The sequence below is a fragment of the Chiloscyllium punctatum genome, chromosome 1, assembly GCF_047496795.1.
Source record: "Chiloscyllium punctatum isolate Juve2018m chromosome 1, sChiPun1.3, whole genome shotgun sequence".
Taxonomy (NCBI): domain Eukaryota; kingdom Metazoa; phylum Chordata; class Chondrichthyes; order Orectolobiformes; family Hemiscylliidae; genus Chiloscyllium; species Chiloscyllium punctatum.
This window is the reverse complement of record NC_092739.1, coordinates 121,764,068-121,788,635: the sequence shown is the minus strand read 5'-3', so window position 1 is coordinate 121,788,635 and position 24,568 is coordinate 121,764,068. Positions and strand designations below refer to the sequence as shown.

At 40.3% G+C, this 24,568-nt stretch overlaps 1 protein-coding gene across 1 annotated transcript; it reads left to right on the top strand.

Moving 5' to 3' along the window:
- The first annotated feature begins 65 nt into the window (after positions 1 to 65).
- Positions 66 to 21,169, top strand: sigmar1 (sigma non-opioid intracellular receptor 1). Its single transcript, XM_072573294.1, has 4 exons — positions 66 to 532; positions 12,410 to 12,610; positions 14,614 to 14,706; positions 15,906 to 21,169. Exons 1-4 carry the CDS (start codon positions 394 to 396, stop codon positions 16,133 to 16,135), a joined length of 663 nt encoding a protein of 220 aa, XP_072429395.1. The 5' UTR covers positions 66 to 393; the 3' UTR covers positions 16,136 to 21,169.
- The last annotated feature ends 3,399 nt before the right edge of the window (positions 21,170 to 24,568 follow it).

Sequence of the window (24,568 nt, the reverse complement as noted above, 5' to 3'; positions counted from 1 at the left end):
TCCGCTCTCTGCGACACTGAGCCACCCTGATTGGTCAGGAGGGCGGGGCATCCTGGGAAATCCTCTGACAGCGTGCTCTGCCTCTGATCGGCAGATCGCGCTGTCAGTCATGACGTGGGCGGGGTGAGGACGCTAACGGCGCCCTGGGGAGAACCGGCGTTTTCTGTCGGTGCCAGAAGTGGGGGCCGGAAGCAGACCGTCTGTGCAGGGAGTCTGCACGGTTTGCTGTGTGTCCCTCCTCCTTCCCCTCCGAGACGGTTTGTCCTGTGTTCCCCCGGGACGGTTTGCCCTATCACCCCCCCGTAGCCCCGCCCCCCGCCCCGGGACGGTTTGTCCTGTCAGCCCCCAGGGACGGTTTGTCGCGCTCCTTCCCCAGGGGCTCGAGCCGCTGACATGAAGCTCACTCTGGGCCGTGCCGTTGTCCTGGTGACTGTGGCCGGGCTCGCCTTCTGGATGTTCCGCGCGTGGCTAAGCAGTAAGGAGCACGTGTTCAACCAGGAAGACCTGAGCAAGCTGGCCCGGCAGTACTCAGGTATGTTCTCAGAGAGTGGTGCTGGCCTCGTCCAAGAGCTATGTCTATGTGTGTGTCATAGAGTCATACAGCACGGAAACAGACTCTTCTGTCTAACTGTCTATTCTGGCCAAGATGTTTTTCGACTAGTCCTATTTGCGTGCGTTTGGCCCATGTCCCTCTAAAATATTTCTTATTCACGTACCAGTCCAACTGACTTTTAAATGTTGCAACCGTATCTGCCTCTGGCAGCTAATTCCATGAGTGCGAGACTTGCCTGCGCCAAATCCCTGATCTCCAATTTGCATTTACTCTTCAGGGCCATCCCCATCACCTACCACTATTAGTCAACTGGCTTTCCATGTCAACCAAGCAGAAAGAGCGGTACTATTGGTAGTGCTACTGTAAGAACTTGAGAAGTTGCTGCAGCAGCTGAAATTGTGTTGCTGGAAAAGCGCAGCAGGTCAGGCAGCATCCAAGGAGCAGGAGAATCGACGTTTCGGGCATGATTCTGGATTAGTGGTGCTGGAAGAGCACAGCAGTTCAAGCAGCATCCAAGTAGCTGAAAAGATTTCTGAAGAAGGACTGATGCCCGAAACGTCGATTCTCCTGCTCCTTGGATGCTGCCTGACCTGCTGTGCTTTTCCAGCAACACATTTTCAGCTCTGATCTCCAGCATCTGCAGTCCCCACTTTCTCTTAGAAGTTGCTGCAGCAAACCTGCACACCCATTCTATAAGCTCATTGCTGGTATACACCAAGCCTCCTCTTTCATGCCAGCTTTTCATAGCCCTCCACTCTGATAGCTGAAGTCTATCTACCTGCTTTAAAAATCTGATTTAACCTCCTCAACTTGCTAGTCTAGAGAATTCCTATCATCAAGTAATAACCTGCTGAGATTGGATTCTACACAAGGCCGCTGAATTCTGGTCCTAACTACATTTATCTGGAGTAGGGTTATGCCATCATGTGACTCCAGACATACAGCAATGTGGCTGACTCTTAACTGCCCTTGGATAATGTTTGCCTAGCCTTATCACATGAACAAATAAAACCCAAGTTTAGGTCAAAATGTGGATAGCAAAACTGATTTGCATCAGTAAGAGGAGCTGTCCTTGAGTATCTCTATTTCAGTTTGTAGCACTGTTGTTCCCTGAGGTGGTGAATCAAAGACCCACTCCAGATAGCTATGCACACAAATCTAGGCTGATTCTATGTGGTGTTATTTGAGAAAAGCTGCCTTGTCTTTTGGATAAGATGTTAAATGGAGACCCTGTTCGTCCCCTCGATGACATTGTCTAAAAACATAAGGTTCCACGTGTGCATTGATGATAATCTACCTCCCCATCACTAGTTTTAATTCTTGTCTGACATGCAGCCTTGGATTACTGTTGTCTTTGGTCTCTACTGCAAGCTCTACCTTTCAGCCTCCAGTGTTTCCCTGGTCAGTGTCTAAGGTCAAAATGACCTTGAGATGAGCTTCCAGTACACGTGTTCCATCATAAGTACCCCATTTCAATTCTGTAAAATGACTCTCCTCCATTCCTGTCTCAGTTCATCTGCTGTTGAACCCTTGACTGATGCTTCTGGAGTTCAACTTGCATTCTAGAAACTCTTCCAGTGTATTTTTGACTGGTTTCACCTACCCTCTATTCCCATACTCAATTGTCTTGACTCTGACTGTCCTATATTGCCTGCTGTTCTGATACACTTCAATTTTAAGAGAAATTGTGCTTGTTTTCACATACATCCATGATCTTCATCCCCACCCCATCAGCACCACGAAAAGAACTGTGACAACCTCCAACCTTGCAATTCTGAGATTAATACACACTTTCAACTTCTACAGATGTGTTTGATTTTATTTTATTTGTTCCACAGTTCAAGTGCCTGGGATATACTTTCTAAATTCCTTACCCAATTTTTCTGGTCCTCAATCCTTTTTAAGATACTCTTTCAAAACTATTGACTGATATTTTGATCACTTGACTTGATGTGAAAATTTGTTAATGCACCTTTGAAATTTCTTGATGGTTTAATAAGGTAAAGATGCTTCATGAATGTAAGTTGTTTTTGGTGTTAAATGTGTTTGGCTCAATGCTGTCTGATCTGCTTTCAAGTATTTGGCATTTGTACTGTGCACTTCACAAGGACAGCACAAGAAGATTGATAATTCACTGAAGTGCCAGCATTCCAATTTTCTTAAAACAGCACTTGATGCTGTGCCATCATGTCTATCAATCTTGCAATTTTTATATTTCTAATTCATTTATATTCCTTGCATTTTCCAAAGGTGCAAAGTAGACAGCAGTTCCAATTATGTTATGGGATAGGGGCAGTATTAAATCTATTTTATTTGCTGTGTCTTAGAGCTTTTTTATATCGCTGATGCAATTTCTTTATTGAGAACAATGTCAAGTTATGAGAAACTGGAATCATACTTGGAAATACAATAGACAATATTGCGTTCAACAAAGTAAAAGTAATGTTGAAGCTAGTATTCATACTAAATACTTGAGCAAACTATCGAAACATACATTAGCATCCAACGTTTTCTACTTGTTAGTTTATTTAATCATCAATGGTTTGAAGGTTTCATTAGTTTGAAGCTTGTTTTTTTTAATATACTGGAAATCTGATACCAAAGAAAGTCTATTCTGTCTTTAGCTGTGTATCTCTGCAAATTATGATTTACTCAATGCGGTCTGGATTTGTAAATGCTTTTAGGGACCAGGGATTGCGATAATAAACCAACTTAAACTGACTTAGCTGTGATCAAAAATATGCGCATATACTTCCTTAATAATCCATGAATTTAATCTCTCAGATGTGTAAAATGTTTTTTGAACTGTTAGTCTGCAGTTAAATTGATTGACTGTTCATATAGGTAGATAGTATGTTGAATGTTCTTTGAGTTGCCAGTTTTCTTGAGTGCATAATGTTGAGCAATGCTTTTTCTATATTTGAACTGCAGACATAAACCATTGCTGCCTTTAGAAGGTGCTCATGATTGCTGCACTGTACGCATCTAACTTTTTCATCAAGGTTTAAGTTATAATTAATGCCAAGAATTGTGGATGCTGGAGATGTGAAATAGTGTTTTGGAGGAAGGCATGCCCACTGACTTTATATAAAAATTGTAATAACGGTTTATATAATTATTTGTGATGTCGTCAGTGGCGCAATTGGTAAAGCGTGTCCAAAGTGGAATTCACTCATTTTCCCCTAGGGTAGGGGAGTTCAAAACCAGAAGGTTTATTTTCTAAAGTGAAAGGAGAAAGGTTTAGAAGGGACCCGAGGGGTTTGATTTGATTTATTATTGTCACATGTATCTGGGTACAGTTAAAAGTGTTTTATTTTGTGTGCAGCATAGGCAGATCATACCATACAAAGTGCATGAGAACTGAGTGAACGACTGTAGGGAGAAGTTGCACAGAGAATGAGATCAACATTAAATTTATATCTTAACAGGTAAATTCAGAAGGTAAAAACAATGACTGCAGATACTGGAAACCAGATTCTAGATTAGAGTGGTGCTGGAAAAGCACAGCAGTTCGGGCAGCATCCGAGGAGCAGAAAAATCAACGTTTCGGCCAAAAGCCCTTCTTCAGGAATAGAGACAGAGTGCCTGCAAGGTGGAGAGATAAATGAGAGGAGGGTGGGAGTGGGGAGAAAGTAGCATAGAGTACAATAGGTGAATGGGGGTGAGGATGGAGGTATAGGTCAGAGAGGAGGGTGGGGGAAGGTAGCAAAGAGTACAATGGGTGAATGGGGGTGGGGATGAAGGTGATAGGTCAGAGAGGAGGGCGGAGTGGATAGGTGGAAAGGAAGATAGGCAGGTAGGACAGGTCATGGGGACAGTGCTGAGCTGGAAGTTTGGAACTGGGGTGAGGTGGGGGAAGGGGAAATGAGGAAACTGGTGAAGTCCACATTGATGCCCTGGGGTTGAAGTGTTCCGAGGCTGAAGATGAGGCGTTCTTCCTCCAGGTGTCTGGTGGTGAAGGAGGCCCAGGACCTCCATGTCCTCGGCTGAATGGGAGGGGGAGTTGAAATGTTGGGCCACAGGGCGGTGTGGTTGATTGGTGCAGGTGTTCCAGAGATGTTCCCTAAAGCGCTCTGCTAGGAGGTGTCCAGTCTCCCCAGTGTAGAGGAGACCGCATTGGGAGCAATGGACACAATAAATTATATTGGTGGATGTGCAGGTAAAACTTTGGATGTGGAAGGCTCCTTTGGGGCCTTGGATGGAGATGAGGGAGGAGGTGTGGGCGCAGGTTTTGCAATTCCTGCAGTGGCAGGGGAAAGTGCCAGGACGGGAGGGAAGGTTGTAGGGGGGGGGGGGCGTGGACCTGACCAGGTCGTCACAAAGGGAATGGTCTTTGCGGAAGGCGGAAAGGGTGGGGAGGGAAATATATCCCTGGTGGTGGGGTCCATTTGGAGGTGGCGGAAATGTCGTCGGATGATTTGGTTTATGCGAAGATTGGTAGGGTGGAAGGTGAGCACGGTGGGGTTCTGTCCTTGTTATGGTTGGAGGGGTGGGGTTTGAGGGCAGAGGTGTGGGTTGTTGACGAGATGCGTTGGAGGGCATCTTTAACCATGTGGAAAGTAAATTGTGGTCTCTAAAGAAGGAGGCCATCTGGTGTGTTCTGTGGTGGAATTGGTCCTCCTGGGAGCAGATATGGCGGAGGGGGAGGAATTGGGAATACGGGATGGCATTTTTTGCAGGAGGTAGGGTGGGAAGAGGTGTAATCCAGGTAGCTATGGGAGTCGGTGGGTTTGTAAAAAATGTCGGCGTCAAGTTGGTCGTCATTAATAGAGATGGAGAGGTTCAGGAAGGGGAGGGAGGTGTCTGAGATGGTCCAGGTAAATTTAAGGTCAGGGTGGAATGTGTTGGTGAAGTTGATGAATTGCTCAACTTCCTTGCGGGAGCACAAGGTGGCACCAATGCAGTCATCAATTTAGTGGAGGAAGAGGTGGGGAGTGGTGCTAGTCTAACTACGGAAGATGGACTGTTCTGTGTAGCCAACAAAGAGACAGGCATAGCTAGGGTCCATACAGGTGCCCATGGCTACCCCTTTGATCTGGAGGAAGTGGGAGGATTCAAAGGAGAAATTGTTAAGGATGAGGGCCAGTTCGGCCAAACGAATGAGAGTGTCGGTGGAAGAGTACTGTTGGGGACGTCTGGAGAGGAAGAAATGGAGAGATTGCAGGCCCTGGTCATGGCGGATGGAGGTGTAGAGGGATTGGATACCCATGTGAAGATGAGGCATTGGGGGCCGGAAACGGGAGTCTTGGAGGAGGTGGAGGGCATGGGTAGTGTCTCGAACATATGTGGGGAGTTCCTGGACTAGGGGGGATAGGACAGTGTCGAGGTAGGTAGAGCTGAGTTCAGTGGGGCAGGCGCATGCTGTGACAATGGGTTGGCCAGGGTGGTCAGGCTTGTGGATCTTGGGAAGGAGGTAGAACTGGGCAGTGCGGGGTTCCCAGACTACAGCTCAGCACTGTCCCCGTGACTTGTCCTACCTGCCTATCTTCCTTTTCACCTATCCACTCCAACCTCCTCTCTGACCTATCACCTTCATCCCCACCCCCATTCACCCGTTGTACTCTAGGTCAATTCAGAAGTCTAACAACAGCGGAGAAGAAGCTGTTCTTGAATCTATTTGTATGTGTATACAGACCTTTGTATCTTCTGCTCAATGGAATGGGTGGAAGAGAGCATGACTGTGGTTGGGGGGGGGGTGGTGGTGGAGGAGGGAGAGGAGGAGAATCTTTGATTGCTTTCCCAAGGCAGCAGGGAGTACAAATGAAGTTAATGGATGGAATGCTGGTTGCATAATGGACCTGTACTTTCAGTCTTGGAAAGCACAGTTGCCAAACCATGTTATATGTGTCCAGATATAATGCTTTCTATGATCTATTTGTAACAATTGGTGGGAGTTCTTGTGGACATACTGAATTTCCTTAGCATCCTGAGGAAGTAGAGAGTTGACCATTGCATCGACATGGTTGGACTAGGGCAGATTGTTGATAATCATCACTCCCAGGGCTTTGACCCTCTTGACCATTTCCACCTCAGCATCATTGATGCAGATGGGTATGCCCTCCACTCTGCTCCCTGAAGTCAGTGACCAGCTACTTTGTTTTGCTGGTAGATGGATGGATCGGTGCTGGGTCCTCTGCTTTTTGTCATTTACATAAATGATTTGGATGCGAGCATGAGAGGTACAGTTAGTAAGTTTGGAGGTAGCACCGATCCTAGTGGCACTCCACTTGTCACAGGCCTCCAGTCTGAAAGGCAACTCTCCACCACCACCCTCTGTCTTCTACCTTTGAGCCAGTTCTGTATCCAAATGGCTAGTTCTCCCTGTATTCCATGAGATCTAACCTTGCTAACCAGTCTCCCATGAAGAACCTTGCCGACCACCTTACTGGAGTCCATATAAATCATGCCCACCGCTCTGGCTTCATTAGTCCTCTTCGTTACTTCAAAGAAACTTAATCAAGTTTGTGAGACATGATTTCCCACTCTTAAAGCCATGTTGACTATCCCTAATAAGTCCTTGCCTTTCCAAGTACTTGTAAATCCAGTCCCTCAGAATTCCCTCCAACCACTTGCCCACCACCAATGTCAGGCTCATCAGTAGTCAGTTTTTAAGTATTTCAGTAATCATGGTGATTTAATTTAAAAAGCAGTTTTGAAGCCTGACTGTGATATGAATGGGTTTGTATGCTAATGTTTTATTTTAGAGTATTTGAGTCCCAGAGTGGTAAATAATTGTGTTTCAGCGGTTTGTTAGAAGTTACAGAATCTTGTTTTCTTAAGTTTAAGAGGTTTGCCCATAATGGTGGCTTTTTGTTTCATATTTAATTTTGGATAGTATTTTGATCCTTTAGAACAGGATGGCTGTTTAAAGCAAATATCCTGAGAAGGGGATGGTAGATTTAGTGAATTAGATTTCTGTTCGAATGAAAAGTTAATGTTAGTCTGAGATTAGAAATCTGAGAAAAACCCAAAAGTAGTTATTTACCAGAGTAAGTTGATGCCCACGTGTGTGGTAGCTCAAGGGAAAACAATTGAACATGGGAACAGGAGGAGGTCATGTAGCCTGTTGAGTCTGTTCCACCACTTAATGAGATCATGGCTGATCTATGACCTATATCTGCGTTTGGTCCAGGTTCCTTAATACTTAGTGCTTAACAAAACATTCTCGGATTTAAAATTAACAACTGACCTAACTGATGTGAATATAGGAAGTATGCTTCATAAGTTTGCAGATGACCCCAAAATTGGTGGTACAGTGGACAGCAAAGAAGGTTATCTCAGAGTACAGTGGAACCTTGATCAGATGGGCTGAGAAGTGGCAGATGGAGTTTAATTTAGATAAATGTGAGGTGCTGCATTTTGGTTGGACAAATCAGGGCAGGACTTATACACTTAATGGTAAGGTCCTGGGACGTGTTGCTGAACAAAGAGACCTTGGATGAAGGCTCATAGTTCCTCGAAAGTGGAGTCACAAATAGACAAGGTAGTGAAGAAGGCACTGTAGGAGAAGGGAGGTCATGTTGCAGCTGTACTGGACATTGGTGAGGCCACGTTTGGAATACTGCATTCAATTCTGATCTCCCTACTATAGGAAAGACGTTGCAAAAATTGAAAGGTTCAGAAAAGATTGACAATAATGTTGCCAGGGTTTGAGCTGTAGGGAGAAGCTGAACAGGCTGGTGCTGTTTTTTCCCTGGAGTGTCAGAAGCTGCAGGGTGACCTTATAGAGGTTTATGAAATCTTGAGGGGCACGGATTGGTTGTCTAGCCAAGGTCTTTTCCCTGGTGTAAAGGAGTCCAAAGCTAGAGGGCATATGTTTAAGGTGAGAGAGAAAAGACATGAAAGGGACCTATGGGGCAACTTTTTCACACAGGGTGGTGAGTGTATGGAATGACCTGCCAGGTGAAGGCTGGTGCAATTAATATTTAAAAGGCATCTGAATGGGTATATAAATAGGAAGTGTTTAGAGGGATCTGGGCCAACTGCTAACAAATGCGACTAAATTTGTTTAGCATATCTGGTCAGCATGAATGAATTGGATTGAAGGGTCTGTTTTCATACTATGCATCTGTGATTCTAGCATCAGTTGCCATTTGTGGAAGAGTTCCAGACCTCTGTGTGTAGAAGAGCTTCCTAACATCTCTCCAGAACAGCCTGGCCCAAATTTGTAGATTGTGCCCCCTAGTTTTAAATCTCCAACCAGTAGATAAAACTCATTTTTATCTACCCTGCTGTCTTTTGTTAATATCTTGAAGGCTTCAATCACCTCACCCCTTAACCTTTTCAGTTTGGACAAAAACAAGCCTAATTTCAGGTATAATTCATGTAAACCTTTGTTGTACTCCTTCCAAGATCAATACAGGTGTATCCTTTGTAAAGTGTGGTGCCCAGATTTGCACTCAGTGCTCAAGTAGTGTCTAACCAGGGTTTTGTATAACTGTGGCATAACTTATGCATCCTTCTACAACAGTCCTTTAACGAGCATTCTATTAACTTTTTTGTTTATTTTGGTGCACCTGTTCATGGCATTTTAAAGATCTGAATATTTCCATATTAAAAGCTGCAAGTGACATAAAAACCTACTACGCTATTTGATTCGGGGATTTTGGTGTGAGCATTATGAGTGGTGTTTTTAGGAACTGTCAGGAATGGTGTTTTGACCATTTCATAAAAGCTGATTTTTTTTTTCCCCAATTTATAAAGGACTATTTGTGAACAAATTTTTACTGTGTGTTTAAAACTTTTGAATGTATTATAAATAGTTTAGATTATTCTATTTTAATGTTTCTTGTGTAATAAGCTTCCTTTTGTTTTTTAAAGGAATATCTGCAGAATTACAGGCTTATGTTTCAACAAGAGATCACTCTATTAAAACCAAACAAATAAAATTATAATCTATAAAGCTGGGTTCCTGTCTGGGATTTGACTTGTCCAGTACTAACATAAGCTGAAAACAAACACAAATTAAATTACCATGTTGAATTGTCTTATCCATATTGTATCCATCACTCAAAGATGTCATCCACCACTATCCTATCTGGTCTGCAAGCAATTGCAATCTCTCGCCACTTTCATCACTTAGTTTTGAGAGCTTTAGCTTGGAAGCCGTTGCAACTGAAATTGATAATGAGAAAGATGTGCCTGCCCTTTTAGAAGAATGCAAAACATTATACCAGCTACAAATTTAGGAGAATCCTGTTCTGTCATCTCTGCGAAGTCAGGAAATGGAAATATAAATCCCACTAATACAGTTTTGAGAATTTCAATTATGTTTATATTAAATGAAATTAATCTTGAATTTGTCAACTGTTGTGAACTGCTTGGCATTTACTATCCCTATTTAAGAAAGGGAGATTCTAGTTCCAATAGTGTCATTGACCATTAACTGCCACTAACATGCTCTAACAAGCCACTAGATTATATATCCCATTCTTGGGGCCCTTGTGCGGGAGCTGTGTCCCTATCTCTGGGTCAGTATGCCCAGGTTCAAGTTCCACCTGCTTTAGAGATGTGTAAAAATATCTTTGAACAGGTTGAATAGAAAATATCTATCAGTCCAGTCATTGGCTGAACACCACTCCTCTTAGCAGTATAATGAATCTGCTTTGTACTTTTACAAACCTCAATAGCCTTCTTAAAATACAGGAGGACCTGCAGGCATTGTCAATATTACGTCTTGGTTTATTCACAAATGTGGAATTTAAAAACCAAAATTTGCGAGCAGGTTTAATTGCTTTTTCATCCTGAGCTGTTAACTTTAATGTACTATGCATCTGTCGTCCAAATCCCTCTGCTCATTTAAAGGATTGTTTAGATGATTTTTTTTTCAACCAAACTACATTGTCTTCCACTTTTTAGTGATTACTTAACTCTATCTTGACAATATTACTTTTCTATTTCATTTCTTCTGAAAAATTAAATGTACCTTCTGTCTTAGAATCGTACAAATTCTAATGCACCCATTTGGTCCTAGACCCATGTTACTCATTATACCTGTGATCATTAAACCATGAGACATGGGAGCTAAAGTATGCCATTTGGCCTATCAAGTCTGCTGTGCTACTCAAAGAACAAACATTTGATGTGGCAACCTTCAACTTCACTTTCCTGCCTTTTTTCCCCATAACCCTTGATTCTGTTACTGATTTAAAAATCTGGCAGTCTCAGCCTTAAATGTACTTAATGACCCAGCCTCAACAGCCCTCTGTGGTTAAAAGAAATCGGCAGGTTCACAATCCTCCGAGAGGAAGAAATTCCTCCTTATCTCTGTCTTAAATGTTCAACCCCTTATTCTGTAAATATGCCCTCTAGTCCTAAACTCTCCCACAAGGGGAAATGACATTTCTGCATTTACCCTGTCAAGTCCACTAAGAATCCTATACGTTTTAATAAGGTTGTCCCCCTCCTTCATTGAAATGCCAATGTATTCGTATCCAACTCAAACTCTCCTCATAAGACAGTCCCTTCATACTCTGTCTTACCCTAATAAACCTTCGCTAGATCTGAGTGAATACCAGTATCAGTATATCTTCTCGGACATCCCAATCTCACTATATCCCAGTGAGAACAGTATCATATTTAGATTCTCATTGTTCAGGCTACCATCTCCATCTGTCTCTCATTGCCATTTCAATCTGTCTTCACTGCCAATGTCCATATTTAATAAATTATTTTTAAAAAAGACAAGCGTGAATCCAGAGTTTAATAATCACCACCATTTTTCATATGTTTTCACAGCAGATAATCAGAAAGGCTAATGAAATTTTGGCCTTTATTTCAAGGGGGCTGAAGGCAGGAAGACTTACTGCAACTGTGTAAGATGCTGCTAAGACTAGGTTTGGAGTGCTTTGCGCAATTTTGGTAGCCATATTTAAGAAAAGATAATTTCATTGGGGTCAGTTCAGAGATGGTTCACTAGGATGATCCCTGGTACGGAGGGATTGTCTTCTGAGTAAAGGCCAAACAGATTGGGATTCAACCCTCTGGATTTTAGAAAGATGAGAGGTGACTCATCGAAACATATCTGATTCTTAAGGGGTGTGACTGGTCAAATACTGAGAGGATGGGAGAGTTCAAGACCAGAGGGCATAGCCTTAGAATAAAGGAGTGCTAATTTAAGACTGAGATGAGGAGTAATATCTTCTGTCAGAGGGTTGTCTCTATTTGGAAGTCCTTGCCACAGAGACCTGTGGGGTCAGTGTGCTTTGCATATTTTAAGCTTTGAAGTGTCTTTTGATAAATAAGGGAATCAAATGTTTGGGGAAAAATGGGCATGAGCCATCAGCCGTGATCCGAGTGAATACCAGGACAGGCTTGTTCCTATTTCTTATAGTCTCATGGCCTTTTTCTTTTTGTCTTAATGCATTCTTGTGCCTTCTGTACCCAAATTATCTACTTTTTTTTGATCTTGTAATTTGTATATTATTTCACTGCCAAGCCATGTTGGCAGCTAATCATTGCTATTTAACAACTGTTGACCATGTGACGCAATAAAAATGTAAAGTTATGATACTAACCCGACTGCAGTTCCAGTAGTTACTTCATTTGACCTGTTGTCAATCCGGATGTGTGCCTAGAACAAGAAATAAAAATCTAAATAATGAAGAGGATGGATATTTAAAGCACATATCATGCTTTTTCATGATATGGGGCATCACTTGCAGATATCCATCTTGAATGAGCCATATTTACTGAATATAGTCATATAATTATTGTGCATCACTGACCGAAATTAACAAACTCCAATATAATTTCTGCGGTAGACCAATGGAAGTGAGAATTGCTTTACTAAAAGACAGTAATTGGAAGCAATTGATATTGTGAATTTCTGTAACATAAAATGTTGCTGTATTTCAGGTCTTAATCATGACCAAGCATTCGCAAAGGTTGTGGTTGAGTTAAGGAAAAGGTATCCTGGTCACATTCTTCCAGATGAGGACCTGCAGTGGATCTTCGTAAATGCTGGTGGCTGGATGGGTTCTATGTGCCTTCTGCATGCATCGCTAACTGAATATGTGCTACTTTTTGGAACAGCAGTGGACACGGGGGGACACTCAGGTACAATATAATTGTTAATTCGGTTACATTACAATAGGAAATTTTTAGGAAATTATGAAGAGATAACTGTATTAGGTTTCCAGTTTGAGAAGGTTATTATACAGTAAGGTAAACCTGTAACAAAAATGGTGTTTAACATCTTGCTATCTGAGAGAAAAGAGGAATGGAGCCTCTGAACTTTGAGGTCAGGTGAGATGGCTTGCATTTCTTTTGATGCTGAACAAGTTGATTGTGGACAGGTGAAGTTTCCCACAAGTGCTAAGCTGGAATGCTGTCTGCCGCTACTGCCTTGTTGTGTGGCTGGTATCTGTTTTGATCTTCTGCAATCACGTGTTGCTCTTGTGTCTATTTCAGCTGGAGTTTTCCACTTGGCTTGATTTGATGTTGAGGGCTTTTGTGTCTCTTTTGACAGCATCCTTTTACCAGAGTGTGTCACTCTGGTGATCTCTCAACACTGGCTAGCTCCCTGCATAACATATCTTTGGGTATGCAGTCATCTTTCCTCTTCTGTAAATGAGCAAACCAGCAAAACTTCCCTTGCTTGATTTAGTACTAGGCTGCTGCTTGGTGTGCTTGCTAAGAAACGGCTGCATCATTGGTGACTTTGTCTTTCCATCTATACTAAGAATGTGTCATGGGCACTGACAAAAAAATTATTTAGTCAATCTTAGGCTGCATTTTTTCATGCTATTTTTGTTGGTCATAGTTTTATGTTGCTTTTTAAATGTGTGTACTGAACTGAGAGCTCAATTGGCAGAGTCCCAAGAGCTATGTAAAAATTGTATGAAAAAATAAAGTCCTACAGGTTTATTTGGAAGTACTAGCTTTCAGAGCACTGCTTCTTCTTCACGTAGGTGTGGAGCAGGATCAACAGACATTATGATCCTTATCCACAGCTACCTGATGAAGGAGTAGCGCTCTGAAAGATAGTACTTCCAAATAAACCTGTTGGACGATAACCTGCTGTAGTGTGATTTTTTTTTTATTTAAACTTTGTCCACCCCAGTCCAACACTGGCACCTCCACATTATTGAAAGGATGTTTCCTCTTCTAGCAGAATCTAGAACTTGGAGTCATAGTTTTTAAAAAAAGAGTATTCTATTTAAGACAGGTGAAAAAATGTTTTTGTTTTATGTTTCGAGGTTGATTGTCAATGGAATTCCCTTCCTCAAAAGACAATTGATGCAGAATTTTCAAACATCATTCAGGTAGAAGTAAATCCTTGATTACAAAGGGAATGAAAGATTATTGGGTGCATAAACAAGAATGTAGAGTTCAGGTTAAAATTAGATCAGTGTCATATTATTACATGGAGGTGCAGGCTTGAAGGGGCAAGTGATTGATTGATTGTTGTTCCTTGTTTGCATATGTGTATTGTTTTCTTGAGAACTGTCTCTCCTCCTCTGAACCATCATTATAACTCATCAAAAGTATCCTGCTAACAGACTATCTATGCCCACATCTTAAATCCCTTCTTCTAAACTCGGGTATGTGTTTTACGCTTTCAAATCTATGATCCTCTCAATAATATTAAGGTTCTGTATAAAGACAAATTCATGTAGAGGCACCAGTGTTGGACTGGGTTGGACAAAGTCAAAAATCGCACAATGTCATGATGTAGTCCAGTGGGTTTATTTGAAAGCACTAGCTTTTAGTGCTCTGGTCCTTAGCGCTCCAAAAGCTAGTGTTTTCAAATAAACCCATTGGATCATAACCTGGTGTCATCTGGTTTTTAACGTACAGAACGTTAGGCATAGTAAAATGGGCCAGACTGCATCACCCGCAACATGGACTAAATGGACCAGTCTTAACTCTGGTTTTAACTTATTTTTGTACTTTAGTATTTTAGTCTTCTAATACAAGAATGTTTTTAAATGTTGCATTTTGAGAGGTTTTCACAATTGAAATAGAGATTAGATTACTGTAAAACTACAGCTGTTTGGAGAATTTGTATTGGCCACAAACAATAAGTGCTAATGCCTTATTTTTACATGATATTCCAGGTCGGTATTGGGCTGAAGTGACTGACACTATTATCTCAGGAACTTTTCAGCAGTGGAAAGAAGGGACAACGAAAAGTGAAATATTTTACCCAGGTTAGTTTTTATATTTGTGTTTCAAGATGAGAACATTCCTGCCACATTTCTAATTTGTGCCCAGCTGATCGTTTTTTAACAGGAGGTGTATTTTGTCAATGCCTGAAACCAAGGTTTCTTCCAGTATATGAATAGCTTTTTTTTTCTGGAATCAAAACTTGGGTACAGCAGGAAAGGAAGCTATTCATACATTATACATGTGCTAATTTTCAGAAAGTGCTATCCGATTAGTGGCACTCCTTGCTGTTTCTCCATACTAGTGCAACTTCTTTTTTACCTTTTCATAAACTTTTTTTTTCTTGGTTGACAGTGATATTTACATAGCAGAAGTGACTCCAGGTGCTTTACATGGATGATGAAACAATGCGAACCAGGAGAGCACCAAAGTCCAGAATTGAAGGAATGTGGAGATCTTGGTGGATTGTAGTGCTTGTGGAGTGAATACATGCAAATGTCATAAATTAATAATTTCAAAAGGAAATTGGATATTAATTTGAATAAAATAAACTTGTAGGGCTATAGGGATTGAATGGATTGTTCTATAGGGAGATGGGATGGACTCAATGGCCCAGTGGCCTCTTACCGTATCATATGGCCTCTATTAGGAAGGCAAGATACATGATGTTGTCACAATGCTAGTTCATCACTCCTTTGCTCAACCATCATTTATAGATTTGATGGATGGTTGTATGGCCATATATGCTTCCCATTGCTGAGTATTGGAGCCAAGGCATACTTCCTTGCCTGCAGCAGTGTGGAGTTCTTCCATAGCCAATATGTATCGGAATGGGGCTAGGACCTTTGGCCTTTTAGCTGAGAGGTAAGTGTAAGCTACCTGGTGCAGTGCTCCAGCTACTAAATGTATCTTTAAAGGAAAGATAGGACTGCAGTTTTAAGTGATAAGTTGCACTCAACACAGTCTGCAGCAGTAAACCAGTTTATTCATAAGGGGACTTGCTGAAAATTTGATAATGGATAGGAAATTTCTTCTATATAATCCATAAAGACAGAAAGCTTTGGCGCTCTGAATCTTCAGCATAATCTATCTCACTAACAGTAGCCACTCAAATCTCTTGATTTCCTGTTTCAAATGAAGGACACCAGATTCCCAATGGGGTGTGTTCATTTTGGATACTAATTACATTTTTAAAAATGCTCACATACTCTAAAGTGTGACTTTTTATTTTGTATTCCTATAGGTGACACTATCGTCCATTCCATAGGTGAAGCCACATCTGTGCGCTGGAGTGCTGGAACATGGATGGTTGAATATGGTAGAGGTTTCATTCCTTCTATGTTGGGGTTTGCATTGTCTGATACAATCTTTAGCACACAAGATTTTCTTACCCTTTATTATACAATATCCGTCTACACAAAAGCACTTATTTTGGAAGCCCATACTTACCTCACAACAGCTGGATTCTTTTGATGCTGGGTAGAGACCATTTTGTAAGGTATACATTTTATTGGTCTCTTTTTGACATTGGTTTATTTCACTTACTGTTTGAAAATTTACTTGTGTTCATCAATTCTAGAAAATTTGCTTGTTCTTTGTATGCTACATTTTTTCTGATAAAATTCTAATCTTTTTATGTCTCTACATTGAACGACACAAAGTATTGTGTAAAAGATCAAATCAGAAGTATAGATCTGTTCGCATAATCTCACGTATGTCAATTTGGATATCAATGTTTTGCTGTATCTTTTAGAACTAATTTGGATGGTAAATTGAGAAGTCCAGGGCGAGGAACATGTTGTTATTTTTAACCACTGTAGTGAATCTTTAGCATGTTTCCATATCTAAACCTGACGGTAAAAGATGTTTCTTAGATTTGGTTGGTTACCTAGATATTAAGTTCTGTAAAGCCATTGAATCAAGCAGATTTATACATTTGAGATTAAATTGTTAATGGGGTTTAATTCATAATTTTGTCATAAATTGTACACGTTCATTCATGGTGTCAATTTTTTATGTCATTTGAATATTTCAATGTTCTGAACCAATATGACAGATGGAATTGTGATAAGTTGTAGTGTAGATGCGTTAAAATACAAAGAAACCTCTTGTTTGTCTGATCAATACCAGTTAATATTGCATTAGAGGCATTTTGAGATTTCAGAATCCCAAACAGGTTCAGTTGTAGTCTTCATGTTGGACCGAGCTGACAATAACTTCCCATCTTTTCATCTAATACTTACTTTCCCTCTCCACTTGGAGCACTACCCAGCACATAGGCAATAAGAATGCCTATGTGCCTGTGCAACCTCCAAATTGCTTAGTATGTTAATGGCAAGACAGTCACTTCAGAACAACTTCCCAAACGTTTTAGTCATCAAATAGCAAGCAATGTGTAATTCAGTTTGAATTAAACAGACCTCCATGACACTAGCCCACACAAGCTGACCATTCACTAGATCTTGTTCTCTACCAAATACGAAGGTAGATTCTTTCCTCCCGCCCCACCCCACACTTCTTGGTATCAGTAAGAAAATTAATATTTTCATTGCAGGTTGGTGATGGTGCTGACTCCTCTCTTGCTCTTTGATGGGTAGAATTACCACTAGTATAGTAGCATTTTTCTCTCTCTCACTAGTTTACATATGAAAAAAATTGATGGAGATAATTCATTCGATGGATGTTTTACATGTGATAATTTAATTAAGTAAACTTTATTAATGGCATTTTCTCCCAGAAATGGTGTTTTTTTTAATTCATTCTGTGGAAAGCCCGTAATGATCATGGTCACCTGGGTGGTTGTCTGAAGATTTTGCAGATGTTCTGCTTGTTTTTGAAAACTTGATTTTTTTTTCTTTGCATTTTAACATGTATGTTTCAAATGCAACTGAGTTATCCTTTTGAGGGGAATATTACAGTCCTGAAAACCTGCTCAAAACTCATTTCTTAGATTTAAAGCAATATCTCCAAATTCCATGCAACCACCACAAACTTACACCGTTAATTAAAATACAAGGTAATCTTGATCCAATTAAGGCTGGTTTGAGGGTCGAAGTGTGATTGGGAAGGTAACTACTTATAAGTTTGAATATAGAATGTAAGTATTTCAAATTCTATGCAAAGTAATACTGTACCAAGCAATTCCGCTTTTTAAATTCTTGCATATGCAGTGATCCTATACACCCTTTTTCCTTTCCACACAGATTTGTTCATATTTGATGTATGCACTTAGCTTTATTTTTCATGTAAATTCCATGTCAGATATGAATTTTATTTACACATTTCTCCAGCACACTCTAATTTGGTTCAGGTTTCTAGCATCTGTAGCCCTTTCTATTTATTTTAGCATCTTTGGATGTTGTTGATGTAGCTTCTTTACTCATAAGATGTCAAGTATTTTAAAAATTTCTATAGTTAATTAAATGCTAGCAGAATTTATTGTTTCTTGTTCATGTTTGTAGCGTGATCACCATTCTTGACATATTAGTTCAAATAGTAAATAGGAGATTGTGTCCAAATCTATCTTTGTGAACCAAGAAAAAATGGTCCAATATATGCTGCTTCCTGTTTTGGATCAATTTAATATCAAACTTAAATCTTAACTCTGCAATCCTCATACTGCCTGCATGAAGTTGGAATAAATCTGCAATAATTCAAATAAGACCTTTTTTTGGATTGGGATATTTCTGTTAAAGCATGGGTCAAAAACGTTTAGACAGACATTGCATGGATTGTGACAGTGTGAACATTTTTAGATGTTGGCTTTTCATTGATAAAATCACGTGACCTAAACTGCTCAGTGTAAAAGTTTAACTGTACTTTCACATGAAATTTGCAGTGGATCGTTGCAGTGTTCTGAGCCAACTTTAATTGAGTACTTGACCTACCAGCTGTAAATCCTGATTCTTTTTGTTGGGTGTGGCAAGCCTCAAGGTGGAGACCTCCTGCCTCTCTTCATTCAATAAGTTTTAGTCCTCACTTGGTCTCTTTTACATTTCCTTTTGTTTTTGTTTTTAAATTTACATTAATGTTGAATGTTCCTCTTGAGGCTATAGCTTTGATTTTTTACGCTGGTTTTGGATGGACACATCGAGGTATTCTGGCAAGTGTCCAATCGTGCATGCTGAGACTCTAAGGTATTTGACTTCCTGCGCTCATTTATATGTTTTTGACCCTGGTAGGAGTCATTGCCTAGCCAGCAGACAAGTGAAATAAAAATTCAGGCTACAGGATATCATTTTTGTGATCTACAGCAATGTTCCCCAGCAGTTGATTGAATGGTGAGTGGGAAGATGCAGTGGTGATATGCTAGAGGGGTGGGGTGGAAGCCGAGAGTGAGAAATCCAAGATTTACTGGATCCTGTCTCACAGGCATTTTTTAACTATAACTTGTCTGTTCTGATCCTTGACTTAGTTGCAAAAGATTTTGCCTGGTGATAAACTGTTATCGCTCAGTCGCAAGGTGTCAGGTTGGACCATGATGATCTTGGAGCCCGACATGTATATTTTTTATTGTTCAAAGAAAATCCCACCACACAAATTTACAATATTTCGGATCATGGTAAAAAATGACTAGATATATCCCTGTTCCATTTTGACTAGTTTCCACTTGGTAAGGAGTTACAGTCTGTATTTTGTATTTTATCTGTTAGTATTCAACTTCTTAAAATTTCTGTTGCTAGTACTGCTATTGGAAGCAAACTTAGAAATTGTATTACATGTGGAATAAAGCTAAAGTCCCAAAGTTATGGAATATAATTATTGCACTAATTAGTAAATTAAAAATAAAGCTGAGGAATTCTAAGTCAGCTAAATGTCTTGAGTTACTTTTCTTTTTGAGGAGTGTGGTGGGAGGTTGGGGTTAAGTGGAACTTATTCTCTGTTTTGCTTTGTTTTATTTGATATAAAATAGTGAAAGGTAGAAAACATAATTGCTGAAAAGAGAAATATGCACAATCATTCGTCTTGCACTCATTAGGAGAAAACATAATGCCACATTTCAAATATTCATAACAGTTTGTATCACAGGAGAATAGACTGCTGAACAGTTCATCAGTTGACTCTGACCAAGACATCACCATAACACATAGGGAGCATCTAGTCTGCTTTTGGTTTCTCCATGGCAACCCCTTAGTCAGAATCAACCTTACCATTGTTGTGATCATTTTGAAACTTGGCGTTCTTGTCTTTTGTGCAAGAGACAAAACTCAAGAATGTCTTTTTCAGCAATATTGCAGATCTGTATTGCCAGGCAATTGTTTGAAAAATAATGTGTGTATATTCAAATGTGGCATTTGCTTTTTAATCAAAAGTTTTATTTTTTGTTTTGGAAATATTGCTCAAATATTTAAAAAAGCTTCTGTTCCAGTCGACTGCCCTACTTGTATTTGTAAATAAAAACTGATTGATATGTAACTGTCAAGCATAAATAACCATGTATTATGTAAGTGGCCTTTGTCAAATTGATTTTTACCTTGTATTATTTTTTGATGACTAATGGTACTGTTGTTTTAGCAAGAGATACCAGATTGCCATTATGATTCTTTCTCCCACCCTTGCCCAGATGTTTATGGGAAGTACTGAATATTAGAAATTGTAAATTTTGTATTCTTGCAGTACAATCAATACTTAAACTGTACCATGTAAATTGTTTGATAGCAAACAAGTGATATTCTGAATCTTGTGTGTTTTAGAGATATTTATTTCAGGCAGAATCATTGTACTAGTTGTATCAATAAGATTTGAAAGAATATCTATTTACCTTTTTTCGCCCCCACATTTAATCCTATCTTGGAACAGTAACTCTGGGAAATGGAGCTATATGTTTGGATCTACTGTATTCTCATCATTTTTCTGTCTCTTCCAAGGACATTGAAAGATTGGCATGTTTGGCCTTAAGATATGTGAAGTTTGCATTTTGAAGCTTTGTAGCAAAGCATGTGTTACTTAGGTACCAGACTTCGGTATACTATAGCTGCAGGACCTATACAGTGAAATGATCTTTTGTTTAGCATTCATTTGATTGTCTTTGAAACATCTTTATTTGTGCCCCAGTTACATCTGTGAACTACAAATATGTTTACATCCTCTGCACTATAATTTGTAAATTTTATCCACATCTAAAATTATTTATTCTGAAGTCTGTGTATTGGAGGCTTGGTGATGCCTTAAACCAAAAACATTAGTGAGTCTTGAACCTTGCCTTTGTAACTTGGAAGGATGTTTACAATATGATGTCCTTCTGAATAGTTAGAATACAGTAAAATGTATTCAAATCACTGACTTGAAGCTTTTAATGTATTATCTGAAACTTAGTTGAAAATTGTTTTAAGGTTACAACATCTTGTTATTGTATCAAGTGCCACAAAGAGCCTTGTGCTTATTCATTATTACAATTTAGCTTACTGTAAATCAGTTCCATAAATATATGGTCTTAAAATGGAATTTAAAATATTTATGTATTTGACGTGCAAGCATAGAAAATAAATATAATCTGCTTTAATGTTTTATTGATGATATTCCAGATACTTGATGACTAATCAGCTAAAAATATAAGTTAATGCTAGTTTTGGTGAATGAAAAATTGTGCTGCCTCATCAAGATTGAGTTAGATAATTGGTGTAACCATTGACCTGAAACTTGCTAAGACCAATTCCGTCAATACTGGCTGAAGCAGTCGAAACTAAATACTCTATAACAAATACATTGTGTCCTGAACCCTAAAAAATTAGTCACTATTGAAAATGTTAGGAATACAGTGGAATATGCTGCTATGTCTACGAGACTGCAACAGCAACTTCATGAATAGCCACACTAGCCAAGATAGAGCACTATAGTTAATTAGTGCATCTACTGTACTCGATGCCGACCTCCTCCAGATTGATTCATTATGGCTGTCATAGAACACACTGCACCAACTCACGAAGTGATTTTTACAGTCTTCCTTTGCTGTTCATCTTCTCATTGTTAGTTTTCACACATTGATAAAAGTATCAATTTCAAGTAATGTTTATCCAGACTTGAACAGGAACAGATTCTCGCTCAGCCTTGTTCAGTCATTATCTTAGAATTGCCTGCTTAACAACATTTCTTGATGAGTAGGGAGTGTGATCAGACACCATACTCCAAAGATCTCAAAACAACCTAACCCCTTTTCAGGGTAACTGGGCATGGACCAAAAAAAAAAGGCCATAGCAACATCCTACACAATTAACATTGGAACTTCTGGTTTTGAGTGGTTATATGCAGTTCACGTGGAGTTAGAGATCTGTGAATTGTGGGTTATTTATCAGTAATACATCTGATTTATTAAGTAACCCAAACTAGTCCAGCAGACTGTATTGATTCTGACTTTTATATTTCGCACTACCTAAAATTTGACAATATGAGCTCTGCCTTAGCTAGAGACAAGTTCAGTGCTCCCTTGAAGGCATTAAAAAAAACAGGCTCACTGCAAGTCTGTTCACTGGATTAAAAATAACTGAAAACTGGCAACTTGAGTTCAATGTGGGTAAGTGTGAAGTCATCCATTTCATGGAATCCTTACAGTGTGAAAGCAGACAGTTTGGCCTATTGAGTCTACACTGACCCTCTGGGCATCACACCCAGACATACCCCATCCCCATCACTCTCCATAGCCCATGGCTAATCCACCCAACCTATATATCCTTGGACACCATGGGTAATTTCGCATAGCCAGTCCCCCTGCCATGGACATCTCTGGACTGAGAGTAAACCAGAGCATCCGGAGGAAACCCACACAGACACTGGAAGAATGTACAGACTGCACACAGACAGTGGTCTTGAGGGTTGAATCAAACCTGGGTCCCTGGCACTGTGAGGCAGCAGTGCGAACCACTGAGCCAAAGTACTGCCCTTTTGTGTATAAGAGATCACGAAAGAGAAACTTACAGATTTAGGAGCATATACATTAATTGGAATCTCTGAAAGCTAATGGACAAGAGTGAAAAAATGAAACTGTTAGAAACTTGAATCAGTATGAAATAAAAGAAGGCTGTGTCGGTGCTAGCTGAAGATGAGCTGTTCAACCTAATTTGTTTTATTATTAGCAGCAAAGGTCAGAACACATCCAAGTACATACCCAAGTTTTTGTTTAAATACTATAAAAGTTTCTGCTTCCAAGACCCTTTTCAGCTAATGGGTTCTGACTCCTTTTTAATCCTCGAAGTTACTTTTAATCTGTTTCCTAGTTTTTGACCCCTCTACTAAAGGAAGTGGATTAAATCTGCTTGATTTTGGCCCTGTGTTTATACACGCTTCTCAGCATCCTGTACTCCAAAGGAAACAAACCTGATCTATCCAGTTCTTCTAGATTAAAATTTGCTGTTCTTTTGTAAGTCTCCTTTTTGTATTCTGTTTAGGAGATGCCAGTGTTGGACTGAAGTACAAAATTAAAAATCTCAACACCAGATTATAGTCCAACAGGTTATTTGGAAGCACTAGCTTTCGGAGCGCAGCTCCTTCACCAGGTGGTTGTGGAGTATAAGACACAGAATTTATAGCAAAGGTTTGCAGTGTGATGCAACTGAAATTATATATTGAAAAATACCCTGGATTGTTTGCTAAGTCTTTCCTCTTTTCGAATGACCGTGTTGGTTTCAGTTCTTTCATATGTAAATCCCAGAACTTTAATTTTAAAAAAGTTATATTCTGAAATGAACTTAAACAATAGGTGTCATATTGGCCCAGATAATGCATTGAAGGTGTGAGGTGCCCTGTATGAGGCTGTCTGGACCCCAATGACCAGACTGATTCTATTTCTAAAACAGGCATTTACAGAACCTTACATGGATTCATGCAGTTATGAGCAAAATAAAATGTAATTCTGCAAGTACAAATTCACACTACAATCACCTGATGAAGGAGCGGCGCTCTGAAAGCTAGTGTGCTTCCAATTAAACCTGTTAGACTATAACCTGGTGTTGTGATTTTTTTAACTTTGTACACCCCAGTCCAACATCGGCATCTCCAAATCAACACTGCAAACTTGTGTGTGTGTTTGGGGTGGGGGTGGGGCCGGTGCGGAAAGATGCAAGTGTGTGTGTGTGTGTGTAAAGTATAAGTCTGAGAGAGGGTGCATGTGTGGGTGTATATGAGAGGGTCTGCGCAGCCTTTGCTGAGTCTCACCAATGTTCCATGCATCAGGGCATCCATGTCTGGTGTATATGAGAAGACATTAATCGGCTGAATCTCATGATCTCAGGGTGGGTGGTGTCTCCATGTGTACTGGTAGTATCTGTGTTGACACTGACATGTTTTGTGGCGTCTGCCAAGATTGGGTTGTATGGTGTTGTCCTGAAAGCCAGGTAGTTTGCTTGTCGCCTTTAAACAACCACCAAACCTCAAACAGATCATTGTTTGTAGGAAACTGCCTGGCTTTCAGGACAACACCATACAACCCTGTTGTGGCAAATGCTGCAAGACCCATCAGTGTCGACATGGATCCCACCATTACACATGGGGACACCACGCACCATGTGCATGGCAGGTACTCATGTGACTGCCAATGTTGGTAATCTCAATCGCTGCAGGCAAGGATGCCCTGAGGCATGGTACATTGCCGTAGCCTCTACACGGCTCACCAATGGATGAATGGACACCGCACAACAATCACCAGCCAGGAGTGTTCTCTCCCAGTTGGGGAACACTTCAGCAGTCCGGGACATTCGTCTACCTCTGACCATCCTCCCAGGTGGACTTTGGGGCAGGCAACAACACAAAGTGGCCAAGCAGAGGCTGCTAGTTAAGTTCAGTACCCATGAGGGATGGTCTCAACTGGGACCTTGGGTTCATGTCACAGTACAGGTGACCCCATTGCATTACACACCCACACATGCACCCTCTCACAGACCTTCTACCCCTTTGCGCACACATACATGCACACTC

Excerpts from the sequence above, each read along its gene's own strand:
- sigmar1 (XM_072573294.1), top strand. The coding sequence starts at position 394 with ATGAAGCTCACTCTGGGCCGTGCCGTTGTCCTGGTGACTGTGGCCGGG. Across the intron at positions 12,611-14,613 it reads GGACACGGGGGGACACTCAG|GTCGGTATTGGGCTGAAGTG; the intron begins GTACAATATAAT and ends ATGATATTCCAG. Across the intron at positions 14,707-15,905 it reads AAGTGAAATATTTTACCCAG|GTGACACTATCGTCCATTCC; the intron begins GTTAGTTTTTAT and ends GTATTCCTATAG.